At 40.4% G+C, this 27948-nt stretch overlaps 1 protein-coding gene across 2 annotated transcripts; it reads left to right on the top strand.

Annotated features, from left to right (window-relative positions):
* The first annotated feature begins 185 nt into the window (after nucleotides 1–185).
* LOC139935460 (uncharacterized) lies at nucleotides 186–22979 on the top strand. 2 transcript variants are annotated; one of them, XM_071930089.1, is made up of 7 exons: nucleotides 186–273; nucleotides 1616–1846; nucleotides 14386–14464; nucleotides 15307–16660; nucleotides 18269–18511; nucleotides 20453–20560; nucleotides 21589–22979. In XM_071930089.1, the coding sequence occupies exons 2-7, from the start codon at nucleotides 1628–1630 to the stop codon at nucleotides 22142–22144; spliced, it is 2559 nt and encodes an 852-aa protein (XP_071786190.1). In that variant the 5' UTR covers nucleotides 186–273; nucleotides 1616–1627; the 3' UTR covers nucleotides 22145–22979. The 2 variants fall into 2 exon arrangements, with proteins under 2 accessions (XP_071786190.1, XP_071786191.1); XM_071930090.1 differs by lacking the exon at nucleotides 186–273 and adding an exon at nucleotides 339–655.
* Nucleotides 22980–27948: the final 4969 nt, after the last annotated feature.

The raw sequence follows: 27948 nt of genomic DNA, 5'->3' as shown, positions 1-27948 counted from the left end.
TTTGTTGTTTCATGATGACGTCAGTACGACACATTGTAGGCTATTTCCCGCCCGGGCGTGTCCTGTTTCTAGGAATAAGCCTACTCATCAGTGACGTCAAGTAAGTGGCGGCGAGTAAAACGACGCGAGACTTCCGCATAGTCAAGAGAGGGCGCCCCACTCAAAGTGCATTTGAACGAAAACAACATCGTGTCTACAGCACACACATTCAACTGAACTTTGTTCCATTGAATCATCATAGAGGTCGGGACTTCCCCTTGCATTTTTCATTGAGTAAGTGGGGGGAAAAATTACGAAACAATTTTGCAATACTAACGACAAAGGCTTATTAATTGTAGTGGTACCTGCCCTGTCGCCTCTCTGATTTTCATAACAATCAGTTTGATTTGAATGAGTGTTTGCCCTGTAGACTTTGTTCTCTGGAGCGTTACCTAGGATAAGGAAGTTGGAACGTCTATGGCATAGCACAGTCTCCCACAGTGGGAGGGTCTGGTTTTTGTTAAAGTTATGACTAACTTATGTGCCAACAACTTGGTAGAAAAATCCAAAAGTGTTTTAAGTAGTGTTAAAAATTACTATGCTAATGCGTGGAGGTAGGATTGACACATTGAGTTGAACTTGCTTTTTGTTTTTTGATGTGTATCATCAATTCAAGGTAAGTTAGTTTTAATATAACTAGACAATAATTGATTGATTGAAAATGCTGGGTGGAGAAAGGTCAAACACGATGAATATTTGCAGTGCAATACAGATCATACATGTAAAAATTGCAAGGTTTATCACGAATAGCAAAATATCAAGAGAGGGGAGCTGTTGAACCTACACAGAGAATAGGCCATGCGTGCGCACGTTCTACTTACTTACATGACGACATACACCGCGGGAGCAAATGCCCCCGTCTGGCTACCCAACCCATTACGGTTCTGAATCGCGGTGACATTCATAGATTAATGTGATGCAATGAGGGTCTACGCGCCAGGCGCCTATTCAACAAGGCTTTTGTTTTGTTGTACACAAAGACAGGACAAGACTACCTCAGGTCTGTGAGTGACCTTTGACGGGGAAGGGGTGAAGGGTTAAAAACTTCTGGCCAATAATCTTAACCCTTAATCTCTGTGACGATCCTGGGCCAGAATAGGCAGGAGGCCGTCGGCAGGAGGGTTACGTTATCGCAACTAGGGCCAGAAGGGTTTTGTAGCCTATTCCTCTTTAATTAAATGCTGAATAAAAACCTTTTCGAGCCATCAATCATGCATTGCATTCACCTATTTGGAAATCTTTTTTTGTACTGCTGTTGCTCATATAACATGATCTTGTTTGATCTTTTTGCCCGTACTTAAATTTGTTTTTGTAAAATGATGAAAAGGAAAGAAATGTGACCAATGCTACGACGGGTACACGTAGCTACATGTATGACTATCACACCTGATTGCTTGGGTTTTCCCCATTTGGCATTGTGAAACTGAATTACAGACAAAGTAAAACATTTGGTGCAATAAAATACACTGTGGACAAAAATAACAGGTATCAACTAAGTTCATATTCTTTATCCCTGATGCATAATATTATTATTTCCATGTATTAAATAACAAATTTGCTTTTATTCTCATAATAGTGATCACCAACAATGTCGTCTAAGCAGTCTAGCCTCGCTGCGTCCGACCAGTTCACCATCTCCCGAGCCTCGTTGCCGAGCCTCCTTGAGTGGACAGATCGTCTTCAAGAACGATTCAAGGTTAAGATCGATATTCAGTGGGAGTTAGAGGGGACCTTCCAGCAAGATGCCCCTCAAGTGCGATGGGTCTACCTTTACAGCAATAACTTGGAGGACAGTCATGCAGCAAAGGTAAATTATGATAATGGTTGCTTTTTAAGCCCCTGTCACACGAGAGCAATCTAGCAAGGGTCCCTGGCTATATTTTTGCCATGTCAAAAGGGCTTTATGAGCGCGCATATCCGTCATGCAGTGACACTCGAAGCGCTTTAAAATGCAGCCTGCAAGGTATGTGAGACTACGCTTGATTTATGAGACCTACATGTACTCCTTTTAAAGGAACACGTTGCCTTGGATCGGTCGAGTTGGTCTTTGAAAAGCGTTCTGTAACCGTTTGTTGTAAAATGTATATGGTTAGAAAGATATTGTAAAAGTAGAATACAATGATCTACACAAAATAATGTGCCTCGAAATTGTGTGGTTTTCTTTTTACCCTTATCGACTAACACGGTCGGCCATTTATGGGAGTCAAAATTTTGACTCCCATAAATGGACGACCGTGGTAGTTCGCGACGTAAAAGGAAAACCGTGCAACCGTACTTGTTCGGATCATTATATTCTACTTTTAAAACATCTTTCTAACCATATGCATTTTATAACAAACGGTTTCAAACGCTTTTAATAGACCAACTCGTCCGATGCAAGGCAACGTGTTCCTTTAAATAGCACCATGAGGACGGAAAGCCCGGTTCAAATTTTGGCATCAAATAAGGGCTGTTTTCGCAGGAGTTGAGAACAAGTCAACTGTCGTGATTTATTCATTGCAAATTGTTGACGTCAAATTGGTATCGCATTCGTATTCGCAAGAAGTATGGACTGGGCTTTAATCTTGCAGCGAAGCGAATGGTGCAAGGTTTGCCTTACATGTACATTTCAGGCCTAAAAAATACCCCATGGCACCCTGTCCTCTTTGCTGCAGTGCCTGTTAGTGCCAAAATCACCCCCTATTTGTGTATAGCGCCCCCTCTTGACAAGGACAGTATCCAGGATGTCGAGACCGTAGTGAAATACAGTTTTTCAACCTCTCTCCGTAACAATTGACACTTCTATTCTCAGTTTCGCTAAGGTAAAGCATAGTTTATTGTTTTAAAGTTATAAAAGGTGAATATAGTAGGCAAGGCATAATTTCTGAAAATAATAAGGGTCTTGAATCACCAGAAAGTAAAAACTGACTGTAGTGTGTTTATTTGTTGAGTGTTGGGAACTCTTTTCTCGTATCACCGTCTCGCCATAAAACACCGAATACAGAGGGCGCCTTTCAAAATGGCGACATGAATGTTGTGAATCTGGAATTCGGCAGGAACATTAGTTGAAAAACTATTCATTAAGAGATTGAGTTTCATCAGAGTTAAGTAAAATGGGTAAAATGGAAGATCAGGATCCATGGCTATCACAACCTGGTGCAAGTCCAGTAGGAGAAGCAGCTGCTGCTGCTGCAGATCACGTACATGTAAGTGAAGAAGGAAAACTCCTTTCATCTTTTCTTCAACAACAAGGGGAGTCAATGACACAACAAAATCAGCTCATGAAATTGCTAGTTGAATGTCACATGAGGTCATCTCTCCCACAAAGACAAATACAACCTTTCAGTGGCAACCCGCTAGATTGGCATGCTTTTGTACGGGCATTTGAGCATACCATTGAGTCAAAGACCAACAATGACAAGGACAAACTGTATTATTTAGAGCAGTATACCATAGGGGAAGCGAATGCCATTGTGAAGAGTTGTATGTATGGTGATGATTCTGCACAAGCACTCTCTAAGGCAAAATATCTGCTGCAAAAGAAGTTTGGTGATAAACATCGCATCATGGACAGCATGGTTTCGAAAGCTGTTAACTGGCCGGACATCAAACCGGAAGACAAAGACAAGCTTCACCGCTATGCAGTATTTATCACTGAGCTGCATAATCTGGCAAAGGATCTTGAAATGGAGCAAGAAATTAATCATTCGCAGAATATTCGGATGATTACATCAAGATTGCCATACAAGCTAAGAGATAGATGGAGGAACAAAGCCGACGACATTCAAGAAGAACAAAATAGAAGTGTCATTTTTTATGACGTTGTCGTCTTCGTCAATAAGCAAGCACGCATCGTGTGCAACCCTGTGTATGGAGACATAGGCGGTGGTAGAGTTAGTGACACAGGAAGTAATGTCAAGCCCAATTCGAGACCTACCAAGACACCATCAAGTACCAGTCTCTACACAGCCACAAGTGGTGATGCTGCTGATCAAGCCAAAGATGCATGCATGTTCTGCAGTGATGCCAGCCATTACTTGAGTGAATGCCAGTCACTCGCAAGCAAGCCATGTGAAGAAAGATTTGAGTTCTGTCGCTCCAAAGGCTTGTGTTTTGGCTGCTTAAGAGGATCAACACACTTTGCAAAGAATTGCAGAAAGAGGCAGAAATGTAACACATGCAACAGATGGCATCCGACTGTGTTACACAGAGAGTGGGAAGACAAGTCTGCCCAACAACAAATGGACCCAAAAAAGAGCACAGAAAATACTGGTTGTGCAAAATCCCACGAGGAAAAACATGAAGTAACAGACAACGTCAAATGTGGATTGACAAACTCGGACAACCACAATATGTCAGCAGAGTCCCTCCCAGAAGTGGTACCAGTAATCTTGAGGTCACGGAGGACAGGCAAACAGACAAAGACATACGCCTTTTTGGACTCTGGAAGTAATGCAGTATTTTGTGCTGATGCAGTGATGGATAGGCTAAAAGAAAAAGGAAAAGCCATCAATATCCAAGTAGACTTTGACTGATGAGAAAGTTGCGACAGGTCGTGTTGTGAAAGATTTGGAGATTATGGACCTGCATACTCATACAGTCATCAGACTACCAGACGTTTATACCCAGGCGCACATACCAGTTGCTGCGAAAGACATCATGACCAACGATGACTTGAAGAAATGGCCATATCTACATCATGTTGAATTGCCATCCATAGATGCAGAAGTGGGACTGTTAATTGGAAACAATGTCCCGAAAGCGGTAGAACCACTCGAAGTTATCAACAGTGAGAACGGTGGCCCTTTCACTTGTCGATCAGTCCTTGGTTGGCAGGTTTATGGGTCAACAAAAAATCAAGAACATAACAGAGTTATCTCCCATAGAGTAAAAGTTAAAGTCAGAGATGATGTTGAAGAAAAGTTGGAGAAGCTGTTCAACTATGACTTCAATGAAAGGCTCATTGATGATCAGCCAGAGAAATCAAAGGAAGATTTGCTTTTCACCAAGAAGGTGGAAAATTCTATCAGAGTCGTTGATGGGCATTATGAGATTGCTCTTCCACTGAAAAATGAAGAAGTGGAAATGCCAAATAACAGACTGCAGGCAAAGCAAAGAGCAGCCCATTTGCAAAGAAAATTCCTGAGACAACCACAACTCCAGAGTGAATACACCAGCTACATGAAGTCAATGTTAACCAAGGGCCACATGGAAAAGGTCCCAGAAGAGGAAACAAAAAGGGATGATGGGAGATTGTGGTATCTTCCTCACCATGGTGTCGTACATCCACAAAAAAACAAGCCAAGGGTGGTGTATGATTGTACAGCCAGCTACAAAGGTGTCTCCCTCAATAAACAGTTGTTACAGGGGCCGGATTTAACAAATAGCTTGGTTGGTGTGCTGACAAGATTTCGACAGGACAAGGTTGCGATCATGGCTGATATTGAGGGCATGTTTTCTCAAGTCCTTGTGCCAAGAGAAGACAGAGACCTGCTGAGGCTCTTGTGGTGGCAAGATGGTGATGTGACTAAACCACTGACAGATTACCGCATGAAAGTACATGTCTTTGGAGCAGTTTCTTCTCCTTCATGTGCAAACTACGCCTTGAAGAGAACGGCAGATGACCAAGCAAAAAACTTTGGCAAAGAAGTAGCCCAAGTAATTCACCGCAACTTCTACGTCGATGATTGCTTGTGTTCAACACCCACAGTGCCAGAGGCAGTGAAGATGGTGGAAGATTTAACGGAAAGTTGTAGAAGAGGAGGCATCTAACAAAGTGGGTGAGCAATGAAAGGAAAGTTTTGGAGAACATCCCAGAAGATAAGCGTGCTAAGGGTGTCAAAGATTTGAACATCGATATTGAGAAGTTACCCACAGAGAGAGCACTCGGCATGATGTGGTCCATAGAAGACGATGAGTTTGGATTCAGAATTCAAATGAAGGACAAACCCCCAACAAGAAGAGGAATTTTATCCATAGTGAGCTCCGTCTATGATCCCATAGGATGCGTCTCTCCAGCTGTGGTCCCAGCTAAACAACTTCTGCAAGCCATGTGCCGATTAAAGTTAGGATGGGACGAAAAAATCCCAGCAAATCTAGAAGTTAGGGTTTTACAATATGAGCACGACAACTTGGAGCTTGTGTGGATCAAGGTCACAACCCATAAAGGTTCCTTATTATATGGTTCCTTATACTGTCCTAAGAAACCCAATTTAGCGTTTTTCACCGACTTGGGTGAATGCCTCGAGAGAATTCTTCAGCATGCCAATTTATACTTAGCTGTTGTACTAGTTGGAGATTTCAACATCGACGCCCCGCACACTCAACCATCTCGTAACATCTCTGAAGGTGACACAAGGCTATATGGTTTACTTGGTCAGACACTGGACACCCTCAATATGAACCAATTTGTTGACTTTGTAACTAGAAGATACTCAGATAATGACTTTGATGTCACTCTTATTGATCACCTTTATTGTAATAATCCTAATATTATTGGTAAGGTAGTGCCTCATAATGGTATCACTGGAAGTGACCATGCAGGCATTCATTTTTCACTTAATGTTGCTCCTCCTAGGCCGACCCTTCCTCATGGGATGTTTCTTCAGTACTCAAAGGCTGATGCTAATGGGCTTAGAAATAATCTGGGTAATATTGATTGGCACAAAGTCATTGGTGGCAAATCAATAGATGATGCCTGGTGTGCTTTCCATGATACATTTTTATCTTGTATTCACAAGTATGTGCCTTCACGGAAAGCTAAAAAGAAACCCCAAAAGCCTTGGATTACCGTGGAAACTATAAATCTTGCCAAGAGGAAGCGTCGCCTGTATAGGGCTAGTCGTAAGGATCCTGACAATCCCTCTAAATGGACCAAATACAAACAACTCAGAAATAAACTCAAGACTCAGGTTCGGAAGGATTACTATGAGTACCTTAAAGATATTTTCAATGATAATGCTAACTTTGGTGCTAAATTCTGGTCATTTGTTCGTGCATCTAAGGCTAAACAGTGTTCCATCTCTTTTAAAGAAGGGGATACTGTTGTTACTGACCCGCCCACTATTTCTACTTCTTTTAACAAGTTCTTTGCATCTAATTTTACAGATAAAGACTGTGATGACACTTCTTTTACCATCTGTGATGTACACGTTGGCTCCCCTCTAGAGTCGATTGGTACCAACGCTAACGAGATATTTGAGCTCATTAATTATCTTAAGTCAGGTAAAGCCCCCGGGCCCGACGGTATAACATCTACAATGTTAAAGATTACCGCCGGTCAGGTTGCCATGCCTCTTACCTTGCTTTTCAATTTATCTCTTAGCGAAGGAAGAATACCTGATGACTGGAAGCGAGCAAATGTTGTGCCAATCCATAAAGCAGGTGACTTATCATTGATTAAAAACTATAGACCCATTTCACTGTGCTCTGTGGTTGGGAAGCTGCTGGAAAGGGTGGTTACTGGCCGTATAACCCAGTACATGCGTACGGTTGGTCTGATATCTCATCAGCAACATGGCTTTGTCAATGGGCATTCATGTACCACCCTTCTCACTTCAGTTTGCCACCACTGGACGCAGATTCTTGATGCTAGATCACCACCAGATGTTGATGTTGTTTTCCTTGATTGGAGCAAGGCTTTTGATAAAGTAAGTCATCAAATCCTTTTGAAAAAACTCCATCTTTATGGCATCTGTGGCCCCTTGAGGCAATGGATTTCATCATTTCTTTTGAATCGTTTTCAGCGCGTCCAATTCAGGGGGGCCTCCGCCGGATGGGTCCCTGTTCAATCTGGGGTCCCCCAAGGTTCTGTCTTGGGGCCTCTCTTATTCAATTTGTTTTGGATTTACCTAATTATGTTCAATCCTCTTTACCGCAATATGCTGATGACACCCTTCTGTATAGGGCTATCCACTCAGATTCTGACATGCACATCATGCAGGAGGATCTTGATAATATTACTTACTGGTGCCAAGTCAACAAAATGTCATTGAATCCTGATAAATGCAAGGCCATGCGTCTGAGTAGAAGGGTTGGTGCTGTGCATCGTCACCCATCCTACCAAATTCATAATTATTCTCTTGGTGTAGTGCAAAGTCATTAAGTATTTAGGTGTAGTCATTTCCTCCAATCTTAAATGGGGGGACCATGTTAAGCATATCACTTCTAGAACCTCAAGGCTTCTTGGTTTTATTAGACGTCTTGTCCGCTGTAACGATGCTGACATTTTGGTTAAGCTATATAATTCATTGTGTCGCCCCATTCTGGAGTACGGGGCTCCAGCTTGGATTCCACACCAGTCTGGTCATCTGAAAGATCTTGAAAAGATTCAAAAGCGCTTAGCGCGTACTTGTCTGCCTGCACCTAGAGGCGAGTTGCCTTACAATGAACGCCTTCAAAGGCTTGGGCTTACCTCTTTGGAGAATAGATATAATTACTTTGCCATTGCCGATGTTGCCAAGTGTCTATATAGGGTGTATGATGTTGATCCTTTCAATTTTATTACGGTTAATGCTCGCCATTCTGACACTCTTAAATTTCATCATACTTATGCTAGAACTGATGCTTTTAAATTTACTGTTTTTAACAGATTTCCTGTCTACTTTGACAGTTTACCCTCCCATGTTAGGGACCAGCTTTTAACTAGCCTTCCTGGTTTTGTTAGAGGAATCAAAAAGCAGCTGGCAGGTCCACATTTATTTATTTTTTTTTTTTAATGCATTATTGTTTTTTCTTGCTTGTCTTTTATATCTGAGTTGCCTGGCTTGGCTGGTGGGTAATACGTATTCCTCCTGTGGGGGGTGTGTCTTGTTAATTCTCGTTTTGTCTCGAACCAAAAGGTCAGCCACTTTGAAAGTTACTTTTTGTCGCTATTGGCTTTCCCTGCCAGGGTTCTTGTCTTTTGTTTCGTCTGTAGTGTTTTGTGTTGCACCCCCACTGGAGGTGTTTCCTACACAATCCTTATATCTGCCCGCGGCCAGGCCAGGTTTCTCAGTAATTTGCTTGTGTTTTTGCATATTTTTTGCTGTTCTCTTTTTATAACCATTGTAATATTGCTTTTTCTTGTAAATCTTTGATGTGCAATTTTTTTAATTCATGTTTGTGTTTTTTCATGTTTGCTGGCAAATAAAATGAAATGAAATGAAATGAAATGAAGAGACAGAAATGCCAAAGCTAGCAGAATTCAAGATGGACAGATGCATGAAACCAGAAGGGTTTGAGGATGAGCGACTCAAGTCAGTCACCGCTCATCACTTTGCTGATGCTAGTGAGTCAGGCTACGACACCGTTTCGTACTTGAGATTGGAGAATGATGTTGGAGAAGTTAAGTGCTCGTTCTTAATGAGTAAATCAAGAGTCGCCCCACTTAAGCAAGTAACAATCCCAAGAATGGAGCTGACAGCTGCAACAGTAGCAGTTCGAGTTGAACACATGATCAAAAGGGAACTTGCAATTGAAGTGGATGAAACCTACTTTCGGACCGACAGTACATCAGTGCTGTGGTATATCAACAGCAGAACAACACGCTTTAAGACATTTGTAGCTAACAGATTAGCAGTTATCCTTGATGGTTCCAACCCAACTCAGTGGCGCCATGTTGAGTCAGCACTCAACCCTGCTGATGTTTGCTCTAGAGGAAAAAATGTTTGGCAATTTCTCCAGATGGAAGAGTGAAAAGATATGGCCCAAAGTTTCTACATCAGCAGGAAGATGAATGGCCCTCAAGAATAGAGCTCAATAAGTTTGATGCACCACAAGACCCTGAAGTGAAAAGAGTTGTTCTCGCAACTAATCTGGTACCAAGCAATACAGAAAAAAGTGGTACTGAAAAAATCATTCTGCACTACTCGGACTGGTTCAGATTGAAGAAAGCAGTTTGCTGGATACTAAGATTTGGAAGATGGATGAAAGTAAAGCACAAGTCGGGTCAACCCTCACAAGATATGAAGGGTGCACTCACTTTGAAGGAGCTACAAATGGCTGAGAACAAAATTTTGCAATATGTTCAAAGTACGACATTATATGCAGATGAGATTAAAGTGCTAAGGAGCAGGGATGATGAAGATGGAGATGGGAATACACTTTCAAAGGGTGTAAAAAAGACAAGCCCCATCTACAAAATGGATCCAATCCTGAAAGACGGACTGTTACGAGTAGGAGGAAGACTGAGCAGAGCATTGCTGTCGGATAATGCAAAGCATCCCATTATCCTTCCCAAAGCTGGTGATGTTTCTACCTTGGTCTTGAGACATGTTCACAAGATGTGTGGGCATAGTGGAAGGAACCATGTACTTTCCAGTCTACAGCAGAAATACTGGATGCCAGGTGCCAATTCGTCAGTTAGGCGGATAATTGGAAAATGTGTGACATGCAGGAAGCAGAGAGCCAGAGTAATGGAACAAAAGATGGCTGATCTGCCCTCTGATAGGCTTAGACCAGACGAGCCCCCCTTCACCAGAGTAGGAATGGACTATTTCGGCCCATTTGACGTAAAGAGAGGAAGAAGTGTAGTGAAGCGGTATGGCGTCATGTTTACCTGTCTAGCCTCACGAGCAGTACACATTGAAAAGGCAGATTCTTTGGACACCGATTCATGCATTGATGCCATACGGAGGTTCATTGCCCGCAGAGGAAATGTGAAAGAGATGAGGTCAGACAATGGAACCAATTTGGTTGGCGCAGAAAAGGAACTCAGAAAAGAAATAGAAGGTTGGAATAAAATCCAACTTAACAACGCCTTGCTGCAAAGGAGCATTAAGTGGACCTTCAACCCACCCGCGGGGTCCCATCATGGCGGCATATGGGAAAGGCAGATAAGAACCAGGAGAAAAGTGCTCTTCTCCCTGATGAATCAGCAAACATTGTCTGACGAGAGTTTGTACACGCTACTCTGTGAAGTAGAGAGTATAATCAACAGTAGACCTATCACAAAAGTTTCAGATGATGTGAACGACCTGGAAGCATTGACCCCAAACCACTTGCTTACTTTGAGGTCAACCAATCAGCTACCCCCAATAGTCACCCGGGATACGGACATCTATGCTCGGCGAAGTCCAGTATCTCGTGGATGTGTTTTGGCAGAGATGGGTAAAAGAATTCTTACCACAGGTTCAGGAGAGACAGAAGTGGATTCGCCTCAAGTTGAACATCAAGGTTGGAGATTTGGTGCTGGTAGTGGATACATCTACTTCAAGGAATTCCTGGCCACTTGGTAGAGTCGTGCGTACTATGCCGGATAAGGATGGATTTGTGCGACGTGTGGAGGTGAGAACCAGCGTGAATGTGTACACCAGACCGATTTCCAAGTTGTGTTTGTTATTGGAAGCTGACAATTGAGCGAACAGACAAGCCATGCAAGGAGTACAATATCTGGATTCCAAGTGTAAAGTTTTGCTTCGTTTGTGAAAATTTTGCATTTTTGATAGAGGTGTGAGCCAAGCGCCGCCTCATCAATGTTTATAAGTTTTGGTCTGTGTAATTTTGTTTGGAGCAGAAAAATTCCAATTGTTCAGCCAAGGATCAGCATACGGGCTAATTACATGTAGTTTTAAAATTTCCCTTGTTGAGTATTTACGATTTGATAATGGGGTGTGAGCCAAGCGCCGCCTCTCTGCATTCGTGCATTATAAGAGCACTGTGCATTTTTGTTTGCCGTACAAATGGAATGTTGTCTGTGGATCCAAGATGTCGTAGGAAAGTCAAGCTACTCAAGGATGGATGGACTCTAGACCATTGACTGGATGGATCTTCAAATGAACAGACATTAACTGATTCAGTGACTGATCGAACCCTTTTTGTAGTCACAAGTTGTGACGCTTTATGTTTTATGTTGACTATTAGGAGTCCTGCATGTAATTACATGCACAGCGGATGATTGTCTGATTAGGAGCATTGACACATGTGCCTAGTTATATTGAACATTAGTGGAATGTGTTTCAGTTAACCAGACAACCTTTGGGATATCATCTGAGGCATTAGGACAATATTAATTTTGCTCGGGTGAATTGTTTCTGTTTTGTTTTTACCTGTGAGATCAAAGGTTAAAATTTTACAGCATATTGGACAATGAGTATGATTGCAGAGGTTTCTATTTCCAGCCTTTCCTAGAAACACTAGTTTGGAGTTAAGATTTTGTGGTTTATTCACACAAGCTGGTCTTAAGAAAAAAGCAGAGATGGAAAGTTCCCTCGTTTTTCATGTAAGAGTATTTTTAGAGTGCATAGATAAAGGTTTTATTTTATTTATTTTTCTGGTGCAGAGAAATCATAAAATTTCAAGTGCTAGTGTAAGTTCGACAGGAATACAGGACAGTGTATGCAGAACAAAGGATCAAAGCACAGTAAAGGTTTTGTTAAAAAGTGGCTAAATTCATATTTGTCAAAGTCTGCAGGTGCAAGTAGAACATTTGCATTGGTTGGATATTTATTTTATTTATGTCATTTTGTGAGCCTTCAGTAACTTTCCATTGTATAAAGTTTAACCAAGTTGTATTGAGACCAAGGGAGTAAACTTTGGAAGTGTGTATCAAAGATTACATGAATGAGTCAGAAGGTCAAATTTTACTGAAGATGTGCTCGAACTATGCATTGGTTTAGTACCGGTGGAAAAGAAGTTGTCAGATGTAAACAAATGTTTTTGTTGAGACATTGTCGGTTTACATGCAGGAAAGCTCAAAAGGGTTTTGTTTTGGTTTGTGAGTAAGTGCTGAGGTTGAAACACACAATAGTCAACATTTTTTATTTTTCCCAGAGTTCTTTATTAAGGTTTTTCCCAGTTGTGTACAAGGTAATTATTAACCACAACAGTACCAGGTGTTAGTGATACAGGTTGGTTTGCACAGGGTTTAAGGGAACAGTGTTGTATGGATAAGCATGTTTAATCAGAAGGAGTTAGTTGACATTAAGTCATGTTGTTGTTTAAATTTACAGTTGTTTATTGTTTAAGGTTTTGGTTTTGGTTTAAGTGGTAATTGTCCTACACTGGAGTTTGTACAATTAAGGGGCCGGAATGTTAGTGCCAAAATCACCCCCTATTTGTGTATAGCGCCCCCTCTTGACAAGGCCAGTATCCAGGATGTCGAGACCATAGTGAAATACAGTTTTTCAACCTCTCTCCGTAACAATTGACACTTCTATTCTCAGTTTCGCTAAGGTAAAGCATAGTTTATTGTTTTAAAGTTATAAAAGGTGAATATAGTAGGCAAGGCATAATTTCTGAAAATAATAAGGGTCTTGAATCACCAGACTGTAGTGTGTTTATTTGTTGAGTGTTGGGAACTCTTTTCTCGTATCACCGTCTCGCCATACAGCACCGAATACAGAGGGCGCCTTTCAAAATGGCGACATGAATGTTGTGAATCTGGAATTCGGCAGGAACAGTGCCCTTTGCAAAGGTGAAATGCAATTGAAATTTTTCTCATAGAAGTGCCCTGTACCTGAGGAAAAATGATTTGCCCCTTCAAGAATTGGTTGTAAGACATCATTCTAGCATGGCTGCCCCCTCCCCCACCACTTACATGCATTCTAGACCTGATACATTATATACTGGTTAAGCAGAAATTCTATCAACCAGCTCCTGTTCACCATACGTACTTCGTTATGCCAAGAACCAGCCACATCGTTTAAGCCAATAGCGCCTTCTCTCAGTCCATGGACCCAAACTCTGGAATAAACTTCCAAATGCATAATTTATCCGCACGTAAGACACTTCTGAATGCCCTCTTGTGTCAAGAGGCCTACAATAAATAACTTGTCTGTTACTTCCTGTGCCTAATCGTAATTTCCAGCTTCCACAAGCAACGATTCTTTTCTTAAAGACACTGGACACTATTGGTATTTGTCAAAGACCAGTCTTCTCACTTGCTGTATCTTCCATCATATGCACAAATAATAAACCTGTGAAAATTTGAGCTCAATCGGTTAATCGAAGTTGCGAGATAATTATGAAAGAAAAAACACCCTTGTCACACGAAGTTGTGTGTTTTCAGATGCTTGATTTCGAGACCTCAAGTTCTAAATCTGATTCGTTTTCAAATTCGTGGAAAATTACTTCTTTCTCTAAAACTATGGCACTTCACAGGGTGCCGATTCTCACAATGTTTTATACCATCAACCTCTCCCCATTACTCTCACCAAGAAAGGTTTTGTGCTAATAATTGTCTTGAGTAATTACCAATAGTGTCCACTGCCTTTAACAAGCAGAGCTATCAGTTGGGCCCAGCGCTTGTCAGCAAACCTATTGATTTAGGACCTTTAATTATGACTGATTGACTGATTGGTTGATCGATTGATTAATTGATTGATTGATTAACTGATTGATTTATTGATTGATCTATTGATTGCTTGATTTTGTTTTTTCACCTTGCAGACTTACATCATCACGCTCTGTGATCCGCTGCATAAGCTTAACGTCACTTACCCAGAAGACATTCACGATACCCTAAAATGTAAGTTTTTCATTTCTTTGATTTTTTATAAGGCATTCAGGTTCACTTTCATAGTCCTAAATGTCTTCTTCATGGGTACTTTATATTGGATGGTATGAAGTCCGTTTAGTTGTTATATCAGTTGTCTTATACTGTTCATTTCTTTCTAATGTTTTTATGAAATAAACCAACAAATATAATAAATATAAAAGAAAACAATTTTAGTGTTATCATTTTACTTACACCATTGTTCATTGAGGTTTTTCAGTAGCAATATGTGTAAATCTCTTTGGAGTAGTGGTAGTATTGAGAAGAACCGGTGGTTGCCACTCTTCAAGAGTTTAACTTATAAATGAGTTGTACTGCTGACTCGCAACATGCAAACATTCCAATTCTACTTAATACTGACTATTGTTGTCCGCTTACGTTTTAAGGCCATTATACACTTTCGGTACAGAAAAATAAATAAAAGTTCACAGATTTACAAATAACTTACAGGGTTTACAGAAGGTATTGGTGAAAGACTTCTCTTGAAATGTTATTCCATGAAATGCTTTACTTTGTGAGAAAACAGTAAAACAATATCAATTCTCGATATATCGAGAATTACGGATTTATTTTAAACACATGTCATGACACGGCGAATACAAGGGTGGGTTTTCCCGTTATTTTCTCCCGACTCCGATGACCGATTGAGCCTAAATTTTCACAGGTTTGTTATTTTATACAGACGCTGTGATACACGAAGTGTGGGCCTTGGACAATACTGTTTAAAGAAAGGGTCCAATGGCTTTAATAACAATGAACATGGTTATTTCATTTGTCTTTACTCTTTTTCCTTTTCTTTTTTTCTTTCTTCTCAGCCTCACAAGCTAAGCTTGAAGGTAAGTACTCGGTCGTGATTCAATTCACTAAGACTGGCCAGCTGATAATCAAGAGCCAAGACCAGATGAATATGATGTTAGTTCTGTCTTACATTGAAAGCTGTGCATCAGAGTTGGAGAGGACATCCTTTATGGAGACTCCAAGGAGGTCGCCGAGAACATCCTCGGCTGCTTCAAGAAGACGAGAGATCAAAGAGCAGCTCCCATATGTGGAAGATTTAGAGACAGATAGCATTATAACAACAGCAGATGAAGCGGAGGAAGCGCCCTCTGCTGCTGATAGATCAACACTGATAGATTCAAAACATCAGTTGAAGAGAAGGCCACGCTGTGGAAAAACAAACAATACGTTGCTTGCTCCTCAAGATTTTGTGTTCTCCTCGAGCGCGATATCTCCAGATAGAAAGATGATAAAATCATCGCAACTTGGTGACCTCAGTCCAAACTCGATCTTGGATAATTTGTGTACCTTTTACGATTTAAACGCACGACAAAAACAAGTCGTCCAGAGAATACTGCAGAGGGGGGAATATACAAAAGCAGAGGTGGAAAGAACGTTGGAGCGGAAACAAAACGACTGGAAGTGCTCTGACTTCCCGGAGCTCATTCGCGCTGAGAGAGACAGGAGAAAGGTGCCACAGACCTCCTCTAGGAATGACCCCTCGGGGGATCGCCTAGTCGATTTGAAAGAAACACAAGGATCTCTAATGCAGAGCCTCGAGTCGCCACCTCATTCTCCTCAGTGTTCCAAGACGGCAGCGTTCTTACCCAAAAGATTCTCATCTCCTCTTACTACGGGACCTCTCAAAGACTATATCAGTGGCTCTGATATCAGTGAAAGCTTCATCACAATCAGTGACAGCGACGGCACTGTCGTTGAGAGCGATGACCCCATCACCATCCTGAGTCTCAGTGAGCCTGAATACATTGTAGTTAACTCCTCCGAGGAATCTGATACACCGGAGACATTCTACGTTCCAACGCCTCCTTCAAGACGCAAGTCGTCGTCTGGCGAGAAAGAGCTGCATGGGGTTGTCGAGGGTTTACGTCAACAGCTTAAGGAGCTACAGGATAAGCTGGAGAAGGACAAGCAGGAGCAGCAACAGCAGTTTCAAGAGAAGTTGCTGGAACAGGAAATAAAAATAAAGGCAGAGCAGGGTGTTCAGATCCAGAAGCAGATTCAAGAACAGCAACAGCTCAAGAAGAAAGAAACGACTCCGAAGGCACCTCTTAATCAGAGTCTGACTGAGGATCTTGTGATCGCACCGGCAAAGCGGAATAAAGACAGTCCACTTAGACCTGTTGTTATTGATGGTAGCAATGTAGCTATGTGGTAGGTATACATTCTCAGATGAAAGAATCGGGTTCCTTTCTTAAACCTCGGGCTCCAGGCAACACATGCAAAATACATGCTACTCCAAAATGCATGATGAACACCGAGCTACGGTTCCACTGTGTACGCAGTGCGCGGAGCCCAAGCCTGAACTGGAGTTCAAGCCAAGGTTTAAAAAAGGACCTACATTGTGTAGACTCCAGTGGACACTATTGGTTATTACTCAAATATTTATTAGCATTTAAAACATTACTTGGTAACGAGTAATTGGGAGATGTTGATAGTATAAAACATTGTGAGAAACGGCTCCCTCTGAAGTGACATGGTTTTGGAGAAAGAAGTATTTTTCCACAAATTTGATTTAGAGACCTCAGATTTAGAATTTGAGGTCTCGAAATCAACCATCTAAAAGCACACAACTTCGTGTGACAAGGATGTTTTTTTTCTTTTATTATGATCTCGCAAGTTCGACGACCAATTGAGCTCAAATTTTCACAGGTTTGTTACTTTATGCATTTATGTTGAGACACACCAAGTGAGAAGACTGGTTTTTGACAATTACCAGTAGTGTCCACCGTCTTTAAAGTCAGCTATTTAGGTTTCTACGACACTACTATGGCCGAACTCTGCTTAAGATGTGTTTTTTTAATGTTAGAAACTCGTTTTTGCCATCCAGGCTTATCCTGGGCAACAGGAACACCTTGGTTGTGTTATAGGCCAATGGCGTTGAGGTAGTCTATAACCTGTGATATGTAGGTGCAGCGGAGGCTGCCACACTGTCGACAGGGTTCAGATGTTTGGTTTCAGGTCTTTGCAGAGCATGGCCAATAGACCGATCCATTGAGCTCCGCCCCATTGCGTATTGACCAATCACAACGCAACGAATGTCCGACAAATAAGGTCCGACATGCGTGCGCGTATGCTTGGCGCGCACAGCAGATTGTGCAGAAAGGCATTGTAGAGGCTCACGTGTTCTAGCTCACACGTGCGTCGTGGGAGGAGCCTAATGGATCGGTCTATTAAAGCCTCTGGACACTGTTCGCCCTTGGTAACTGTCAAAGGCCTGTCTTCTCACTTGGTGTATCTAATGCACAAAATAACAAACCTGTGAAAGTTTGAACTCAATTGGTCTTTGAAGACCAAGATATTAATGAAAGAAAAACACCCTTGTCACACGAAGTTGTGTGCTTTTAGATGCTTGATTTCGGGACCTCTAAATCTAATTCTGAGGTCTCGAAATCAAACCAAAATATTTAAGTGAAAACTTACTTCTTTGTCGAAAACTATGTTACTTTAGAGTGAGCCATTTCTCACAATGGTTTATACCATCAACAACTCCCAATTGCATGCTACCAAGTAAGTGCTTCTCTCCACCCAGGCGTAAATGGGTACCTGTGAGGGCAGTAGCGCATATATGCGCACAGGCTGACTCCCCGGGTAGCTGAGATGGTTTAAGGAATGATTTAAGGCCCAGTGACCAGGGGTAATAATGTCGGAAGCGCTTTGAGACACCCCTCTGGCGTGAAAAGCGCTATATAAAAACGGTCTATTATTATTATTATTGTTATTATTATTATTTTTTATATCAATTTTTTTTTTTACCTACAGTCATGGGAGGGATAGAATCTTCTCATGTCGAGGAATCGCAATCTGCGTCCATTACTTCCAGCAACTCGGTCATCAAGACATCATGGTCTTTGTGCCTTTAGGACGACGGACTCAACACCCAGATAGCCGAGACAGACCGATACGGGATCAACCTATTCTGGATCAGCTGAAGAAGCAAGGGCTGCTTTCGTATACGCCGTCACGGAGGATTGGACACTCTTACGTCAATTGTTATGATGACAAGTAAATATATCAATGATTTATACTTAACTATACCTCATACATGTATGTTTTTTTGTTGGAGGGGTCTGGGAGGGCACATCGCTTTGATGACGGTTATTAAAACTTTTGCCTTACCCTGGACGACCCCTGCCAATAAAGAAATATGTTTGAAGATTTAAAAAAGAAAAAAAAAAAAAAAAATACATAATCATGACCGTGAATCGAGTTCTGACTGGTCCATTCATCATCACGTGCCAGGTGTTATCACATGGTTAATGCGCATGACGAAGACTATGCATGAGCTATTCTACTTGTCATGCGCAATAACCATTGTGCCACCGGTTCGCGCGGGCGCTATTCTACAGCCCGGGCGCTTAACGATCGTGGTACTGTTTTGGACACACGCACGAACGTCCAACACTGGACAAACTTATTGTAATGATCCGCCAAGTGCGCCTTCATTGTTGAACTTTTAAAAAATTTACTTTTAGGATTGTCACGTGACAATCTCTCTCTTTTTCAATAGCTTCGTTCTTGGAAGAGCACATTTTATTTGGTCTGAATTTCTCTCTATTTGTATAGGGAGCATGGCTCTGGCCATGCTCCAAAAACCCATTTATCTTGGAGAGACAAGTTTATAGGGGTATCTGTGAGTATTGTTTTACGTTTTAATCCTCTTTGTATACCTGAGTTACTGTGATTTTTAGGGTCATGTTTGGATCGCATTATTTATAGATCGTGTGTAGTGCGTCCGTCCCCGTGTATGTATCATGGAAGCCACATGTTTGACCTTTTTGTGAACTTTTACTGTGTACTGTGTAATGACATTGTATATACTGTAGTGTTGTAACTTTTTGTGTTGCTTACTTTGGGTTACCATTCAACCTATACATGAGAAGTTTATTTTGATATAATTTAGCTGTCATTGACTGGCATTTATTTATCATTGACTGTATTTTGGCGAATGCTCGTCCTTTATTCATTAGAGGACCGGATCTCCTTCCCGTGTCTCTTCATTATCATGGTGCATTTTAATTTACGGTCGTCATTTTCCCCTTGCTCCACACAACGATTATGTATGGTAAAACGAATATAAAATGGTTTATGTCGAGTGACTAGCTGATATGAGCTCCCCTCGGTATTGGAAGTTGACAAACAAAATACAATACCTCGGGAGATAATATCGACTAGTCAACCCTCAAATCATTTAAACCTATGTTTACATTCAAACCGCCCTCTGATGAAAAAACACTGGTTACGTCATGTTTCGCCGGGCAAAAAGACGCTAAGTCAATTGGTAAGATTGAATACACTTTCTAGCTGGCTGCCAAAACACAAAGGTTTTGCCCGGAGGTATGCGCGCGAATTGTGTTTTGGTTTTCGAGTGATGTCAGAGGTCACATTGTATATACTATTTATAGCGCGCATATCTTTCGTATCTGCTCATAGTGATGCTTGAGGTGCTTTTAAGCGTACAATATTTCCTGCAAGGTATTAGGGACTACGTTTGAATTATAAGACTTACATTAACTCTCTATACAGCACCTTGTTATGGATTACAAGGTAATATGGCACAATTTGCCGCTGCTCAAATCAGGAATAGTGCTTTTAGATGCTTGATTTTGGGACCTCAAAAATTAATTCTGAGGTCTCGAAATCAATTTCAAATATTTTAGTGGAAACTTACTTCTTTCTCGAAAACTTCATAACTTCAGAGGGAGCCATTTATCGCAACGTTGGTACACTATCAACAGCCCTCCATTGCTTGTTACCAAGAAAGTTTTAATGCTAACAATTATTTTGAGTATTACCAATAGTGTCCAGTGCCTTTAAGGGCTGCCACCCAAGAAAACAAGCGCTTCGTTTAAATAATTTAATGCGTGGACATTTATTACAGTCAATGCACATTGGAACTTATCTTTTATTTTATTAATTTTTTTGCTTCTCTTCGCTAATTTTCAGATTTATCGTTGAGCTTGCAGTTGAAAATGGCGGCGTGATTGTCTCAAACGACAACTACAGGGACCTGATGAGGGAGTCATCACGATGGAAGTCTGTCATCGAAAATAGGTAGCTACTACAAATTTGTAGTTTTGGTTTTGAAGAAAGAAAAGATGACTGGAGCGGGACTTGGACCAATAACTTCCGGATTAATGTACCAGCGCACTAGTAACTGAGCTATCCAGCCCTATGTTGGTGTTCTCCCTGGTAGTCGATATCTTTGTTTGGGGGTGCCAGTCAGGAGCCAAAAAATCATAAGATGCCATGTGGCCATGGCTCACAACAAAGTTTACAATACAACTTGGGAAGCAGCAGCATGGGGATCACCTTAAAGCCAGTGGACACTATTGGTAATTGTCAAAAACCAGTCTTCTCACTTGGTGTATCTCAACATATGCGCAAAATAAGTTGACAAACCTGTGAAAATTTGAGCGCCATCGGTCGTCGGAGTTGCAACATAACTATGAAAGAAAAAAACACCCTTGTCACACGAAGTTATGTGCTTTCAGATGCTTGATTTCGAGACCTCAAGTTCTAAACTTGAGGTCTCGATATCAAATTCGTGGAAAATTACTTCTTTCTCCAAAACTACGTCACTTCAGAGGGAGCCGTTTCTCACAATGTTTTATACTATCAACCTCTCCCCATTACTCGTTACCAAGTAAGGTTTTATGCCAATAATTATTTTGAGTAATTACAAATAGTGTCCACTGCCTTCAAGGGGTTGCAACTTTTGAATTTAATATCAAGTTATAGACAACAAGGGAAACTTGAAGTTTTAATTAGTTTTGGTGTTTAACAAACAAAGTTTACTTATTATTTCTTATAAACTCTTCTCCGAGGAAGTCGCTATTTTTATCACTCGCCATGCTTGAGTATGTACACGCGCATGTCACGCAGATACAATGCAATCCCAATTAATCTGGTATTTGCTCTGATTTGAACAGAGGATTGAGATGTATTTCTTCATTTATTTGTATTTATTCATCTATTTGTATTACTAGCATCCAACTACAAAAGTGTGTTTCATTACGAAGCAAAACATGGTTTCCAGTCTGATTACTTTCCTCGTTGACAATCCCTTTGTCATTTCACAGGTTGGTCATGTTTACTTTTGCTGGCGATCGTTTCATGATTCCTGATGACCCTCTCGGTCGAAATGGTCCGCATATACGTGAACTCCTGAGGAAGACCCCCAAGTCAAAAGCGACAACTTCAAGGACCCAGCGAGTCACCCAGGTAGCACCTGCTATGCAGCAACTCAGACCTGCTACACGTGCCGTTGCACCAGCCACTGCATCGAGTCACAACAACAAACAGCTTGTTCCACGTGCTGCCCCTCATTGGAGGGCCAGATCAACAGCAGCAGCAGGCAACTTATTACCACAAGGTCCTGCCGTGGTGCACCCCGTCAAAGTATCGCCTCAAAAACCTCAAAAAAGTACACCTAAAAAGTTACTCGAGCCGACAGTCGACAATGACGCACCATTCGACCCAAAACTCTCGCCATTTTTTAAGACGCTGCAACCTGTATTTCCGGATAACGAGGCAGAAGTTTTAAAAGTTCTGACAGGTTTTAGGGACATGACAGAACTGAATGATCTGTCGCTGTTGGTTCTGGCCGAGATAAGAGATGGTTCAGCGCAGACTTAGGGCCAATCCGAATTGACGTCTACGGCTACGGCTACGGCTGCTGCTATTGGGTGTGGCTCGGGACGTCCTATGCTTCAATGCACGATATCGCGAAAATCTAACTGTAGCCCTAGCTCTAGCCGCCGATTCGGAAGTGGCCATTTTTTCCACTAACGCAAGTTTCGGATCATGACAACACAGCCTCTTTAAAAACCTGTCATGGATTACTTATTTTGTCGTCTGGTTACTGAGTCACAATAGAGCGATCCATTAGGCTTTGCCCACGGCACAGAAAGACCACGTGCGCCTCTCCAATGCCATTCTGCACAACTCTGCCAAGCGCGCCAAGCAAACGAGCATGCATGTCGGCGATATGGGTTGTTATCGGTCAATACGTAATGGGGCGGGGCTTAATGGATCGGTCTATTTCTTGATTTGTGTAATCATAGACGTTAAACCAAAGTTTGTATGAGAGAGATTGGATGTTGCCGTCTTGGGGTTTATATCTCTTTGTGGGAGTTTTCCGAGTTCTCTCGATATTTCAAACAAACTTTCAAAACACTTTATGTCAGGCATGATATTCTTCCTACTTTTGACTAATTTCTGATTTTTTGTTTTGTTGTTGGAAAAAAAAACAGAAAAATTGTGATAGAATTGCCGGAATAAAAGTCCCCTGAAGCTTCACTACGTGTAGGTAAACACGTAGGTTGTTTGTTTTGCGCTAAAAATAACAAGTGACTCACGGTTTTCCATGGACCTCGATTAACCATGCCTGATATGTAGTCTATTAAAGGAACACGTTGCCTTGGATCGGACGAGTTGGTCTATAAAAAAGCATTTGTAACCGTTTGTTATGAAATGCATATGGTTAGAAAGATAATTTAAAAGTAGAATACAATGATCCACACAAGTTTGCCTCGAAATTGCGTGGTTTTCCTTTTACTGTGCGAACTAACATGGTCGGCCATTTATGGGAGTCAAAAACTTGACTCCCATAAATGGCCAACTGTGTTAGTCGACGAGGTAAAGGAAACCGTGCAATTTTGAGGCATGTTTGTGTGGATCATTGTATTCTACGTTTACAACATCTTTCTACTCATATGCATTTTAAAACAAACGGTTACAAACGCTTTTCAAAGACCAACTCGACCGATCCAAGGCAACGTGTTCCTGTAAGTAAGCAGATAATTCTGCTAACCAACTTCTAGTCTCGTACGAGATTTAATATGCAATAACACGTTTCCCATTCCTCTCATAGTGTTTACTTGGCACAGAAATTAGAAAATTTATTTTTGGATTTAAATTGTTTGTAAAAAAAGTACTACATGTATCATTCATTTCAATTTACATTTTGTGTAAATTCGTAAACTATGAAGTTTGCCAAGTGGAGTTTTTTCTTCTACTTTCCCCTTTAAAATCGACTTTAAATATTGTTGGTGCTAAATTAATTTGAAAGTTGAAATTGTACATCTTATTGGCAATTTATGTTTTCGGGTTTGGGATAAGAAGTTTTAAATTTTATCTGAATCTTGAGAGTTTAAACTTCAAGTTGAAATTATCTAAAGATTTATTCAGGCAATTTCCTTTGTGGTTTAAAATTACTTGATAAACACATAAGTCTTACGTTTCTGATTTGAAGGCAGCTGCCCGCATACTTATGTTGTATTTAAAGGAACACGTTGCCTTGGATCTGACAAGCTGGTCTTTGAAAAGTGTTTGAAACCGCTTGTTTCGAAATGCATATGGTTAGATAGATAACCTAAAAGTAGAATATAATGATCCACACAAGTATCACTCAAAATTGCACAGTTTTCCTTAAACATCGCGAACTAACACAATCGGCCATTTTATGGAGTCATAATTTTGACTCCACAAAATGGCAGACGTGTTTCTTTGCGACGTAAGTGGAAAACCGTGCAATTTCGAGGCATGTTTGTGTGCGGAGCATTATATTCTACTTTTAAATTATCTATCTAACCAGATGCATTTCATAACAAATGATTTCAAATGCTTTTCAAAGACCAGCTCGTCCGATCCAAGGCAACGTGTTCCTTTAATGGTTTGAAGCATTGCATGGTGAGGTATCAATGTATATTCGCTTTGCGGTAACACCATGTGTATATCTACTTTGATGTGTAGATTTTGTTTATTGGGAACTAGGTCTTTTTATTTTATTGCCGCAGAGTAGATTTTGGAGTTCAGGAGACTACGTAGTTCTGAAATCAGCAGGGACCATAGAACGTATTGAATATGAAGTCACCGTTCAAATATGTGCCCTACAACATGGCGTGTGTGTGTGTGTGCTTGTGTCGTAGAAATCAAACCGTATGCTGCGTGCTTCATTGATGTACGCGTTTTGGAGGAGCGGACAGTTTGCCCTACAAGATGGTGACTTTCATAGCAAAAAAGGGGTTATTCAATTCAATGCGGTCTCTGATTAGTAACTAACCAATTAGTCTCCTGGTTTTGTAAACCTACTACATGCTTTCGACAGTAGCTAGAAGTAAAACATTTGTAGTAATTTGGTCAGGCAGTCTTGTTTTTGTTTTTTGTTTTTTCCTTCTTTTTTTCATTTTTCCTTCTTTTAATGCTTTAATATAGCAGCAAGTTCGCCATGCTATGTTGAATAATTGATACACTTATAGAAACTTCACTCAAGCTGCATACGGAAGAGTAACTCTGAATTTTGATTATTTCTTGAAGTTGTAGGCCTATAAATGTAAGCTTATTTTATAGCTATGTATTAATTTATTACATACGTAGGCATTGTAAAAAAAATTATTGTAAAAACGTTCGATTACAGGTCCCTTCCCCCCCCCCTTACACCCTTCTCTTTGTTATAAAAAACCTGGCTAGCACTTAATTTGTGGCGCCTCATTTCAAAAACAGACACTTCTCGGAAATAATGAAGTGTCATTTTAATAATTGTTAGCATAAAACTTACCTAGTAGTGAGCAATGGAGAGTTGTTGATAGTATAAAACATTGTGAGAAACGGCTCCCTCTGAAGAAACATGGTGGTGGTTTTGAGAAAAGGGTAATTTCTCACTGAAATAAAAGACTTTAGACCTGAAGGTTTTTATTAGGCATCTGAAAGCACACAAATTTGTGCAACAAGGATGTTTTTTCTTTAATATTTTCTTGCAACTTCGATGACACATTGAGTCCAAATTTTCACAGGTTTGTTATTTTATGCATATGTTGATATACACCAAGTCAGAATACTGGTCTTTGACAATATTATCCAATGTGTCCAGTGCCTTTAAAGGCAGTGGACACTACTGGTAATTACTTAAAACAATTGTTACCATAAAACCTTTCTTCTGGTGATGAGTAATGGGGAGAGGTTGATGGTATAAAACATTGTGAGAAACGGCTCCCTCTGAAGTGCCATAGTTTTTGAGAAAGAAGTAATTTTCCACGAATTTGATTTCGAGACCTAAAATTTAGAACTTGAGGTCTCGAAATCAACCATCTAAACGCACACAACTCCGTGTGACAAGGGTGTTTTTTTGTTTCATTATTATCTTGCAAGTTCGATGACCGATTGAGCTCAAATTTTCACAGGTTTGTTATTTTATGCATATGTTGAGATACACCAACCCTAACCCCAACCCTAGTCTTTGACAATTACCAATAGTGTCCACTGCCTTTAAAATGAAGACAACTGTAACATCAGCCTTGATATCAATTTGATGTGCTGTCTCCAACTTTCTAAGTTGAGAGATACTTACCTGGGCCCACTGTTTATTAAGTGTTTGTCAAAAGCTCAATTTTTCATCTTTTTGATGAACAAACAAATTTTTGAGTTTGGGCAGGAAGTTCCTGGTTTTGGTGTGAAGTGGTCTCACTCGCAATTATTTTTTTTTTCCAATCACCTTCTGAAGAGATTTCCAGAGGTTCATTTTGTAAGATTATTTTTTCACAGTAAATTATTTGTTTGAAATGTGACAACAATAATTTATTTAGGCTCTATGCAAACCCTACATTTGACCCAATTTTCAAAAAGCAAGCTTTGGTATTCATTAAAAATCAACATTTTCTCATCTGAATCAAGAGAGTATATTTCTGTGTTTCTAAATCTCAATTGGTCTCAGAGGTCACATTTTGACCTTTTTATAGTTGTTGCCTATTGCCAAGAAATGTTGTCTTTTCTTAAAACTAATAAAATCTCATACAAGGGTCTAATGGCATGGGTCTGCTTACTGTGTCAGCGTCAGCAATTAAGGAAGCAGACAAATCTGTACTGGTAAGCAAGGACATTCTGCTTCATGCTAAGCATTCATACAAGTTATAAACTACAAGATTATCGCTAAACCCTCTAAGCAGAATTCCATGGTAAGCAGGGACATGGTTGTTAAAGCCCATAAAATTTAAATTTGTCAGCCCTTGTTTGTTCTTGAATTTTATTTCTATATAGACCGTAATGAATATGACATCACGCAGCTCAAATACAAGATGGCATCTGTGCATGTGCGTGCGTATGTGCGTGCATGTGCCGTAGAAATCAAACCGGCAAAGTTGCGTGCTGTGTGCTTCGATGATGTACGCGTTTGGACGCGCATATTGTTTGCCCTACAAGATGGCGACTTTTCATAAAAGGGGTTTTTCAATACGGTCTATATGAAAATTTAATCACTTTTACAATGTTCGTACTATACAAGTTTGAAGATAAAAATAAAACAATGAGAATAATTTTTGTTTGTGTCTGATTTATTTTTCAACTCGTTACATTTTTCAAACGTTGATAAGCACCAGTTAAGCTTTGCTACTCATTAATGAATGGGCAATTGTTACAAACAACTGTGGACACTATTGGTAATTACTCAAAATAATTATTAGCATAAACCTTTCTTGGTGACGAGTAATAAGGAGAGGTTGATGGTATAAAGTATTGTGAGAAACGGCTCCCTCTGAAGTGCCATAGTTTTCGAGAAAGAAGTAATTTTCCACGAATTTGATTTCGATACCTCAGATTTGGAACTTGAGGTCTCGAAATCAAGCATCTAAACACACACAACTTCGTGTGACAAGGATGTTATCTTCTTTCATTAGTATCTCGCAGCAACTTTAGTGACCGATTGAGCTCAAATTTTCACAGGTTAGTTATTTTATGCATATGTTGAGATACACCAACTGTGAAGGCTAGACTTTGACAATTACCAATAGTGTCCACTGCCTTTACATGACCCATCTGAGAATATATTGATAATTTCTAGTAGAAAAGGCATTGGACACCTTTGGACTCAATTTCTCATCGAAGTGGCAAGTCAGAGAATAATGAAAGAAAAAACACCCTCTTTTACACAAATGTTTGTGCTTTCAGATGCCTAGCAATGGGCTTCAACAATCTAAATTACAAACGAAAAATTGTTTAATTGACAAATGTGACCACTAGATTTTAACAGGAGGGATGTCTGGGGTTAACAAACTAAATAAAATAAAAAATTTAAGAAAATGTTCTTAGTACTTTCTCTTTATTTATTTTTTAAAAAATGTACAAAGTTACAGGATATGTCTATGAAATAAATATGATTTAGGAAAACGGAAGAAAACATTGCACATAATCAATGTTACATTTGTTCAATCCTTTCTAAACAATTTTACAATTATTCTTCAAACAGTAATTGATTATTCCTCCATTCATTATCTTTGCTGCTCATACATTGCCAATGTAGTGTAGTCGCTTTAAAGGCAGTGGACACTATTGGTAATTACTCAAAATAATTATTAGAATAAAACCTTTCTTGGTGGCGAGTAATGGGGAGAGGTTGATGGTATAAAACTTTGTGAGAAACGGCTCCCTCTGAAGTGCCATAGTTTTCG

Source organism: Asterias amurensis, chromosome 3, assembly GCF_032118995.1.
Source record: "Asterias amurensis chromosome 3, ASM3211899v1".
NCBI classification, from domain to species: domain Eukaryota; kingdom Metazoa; phylum Echinodermata; class Asteroidea; order Forcipulatida; family Asteriidae; genus Asterias; species Asterias amurensis.
This window is presented reverse-complemented; position numbering and strand designations above follow the sequence as displayed.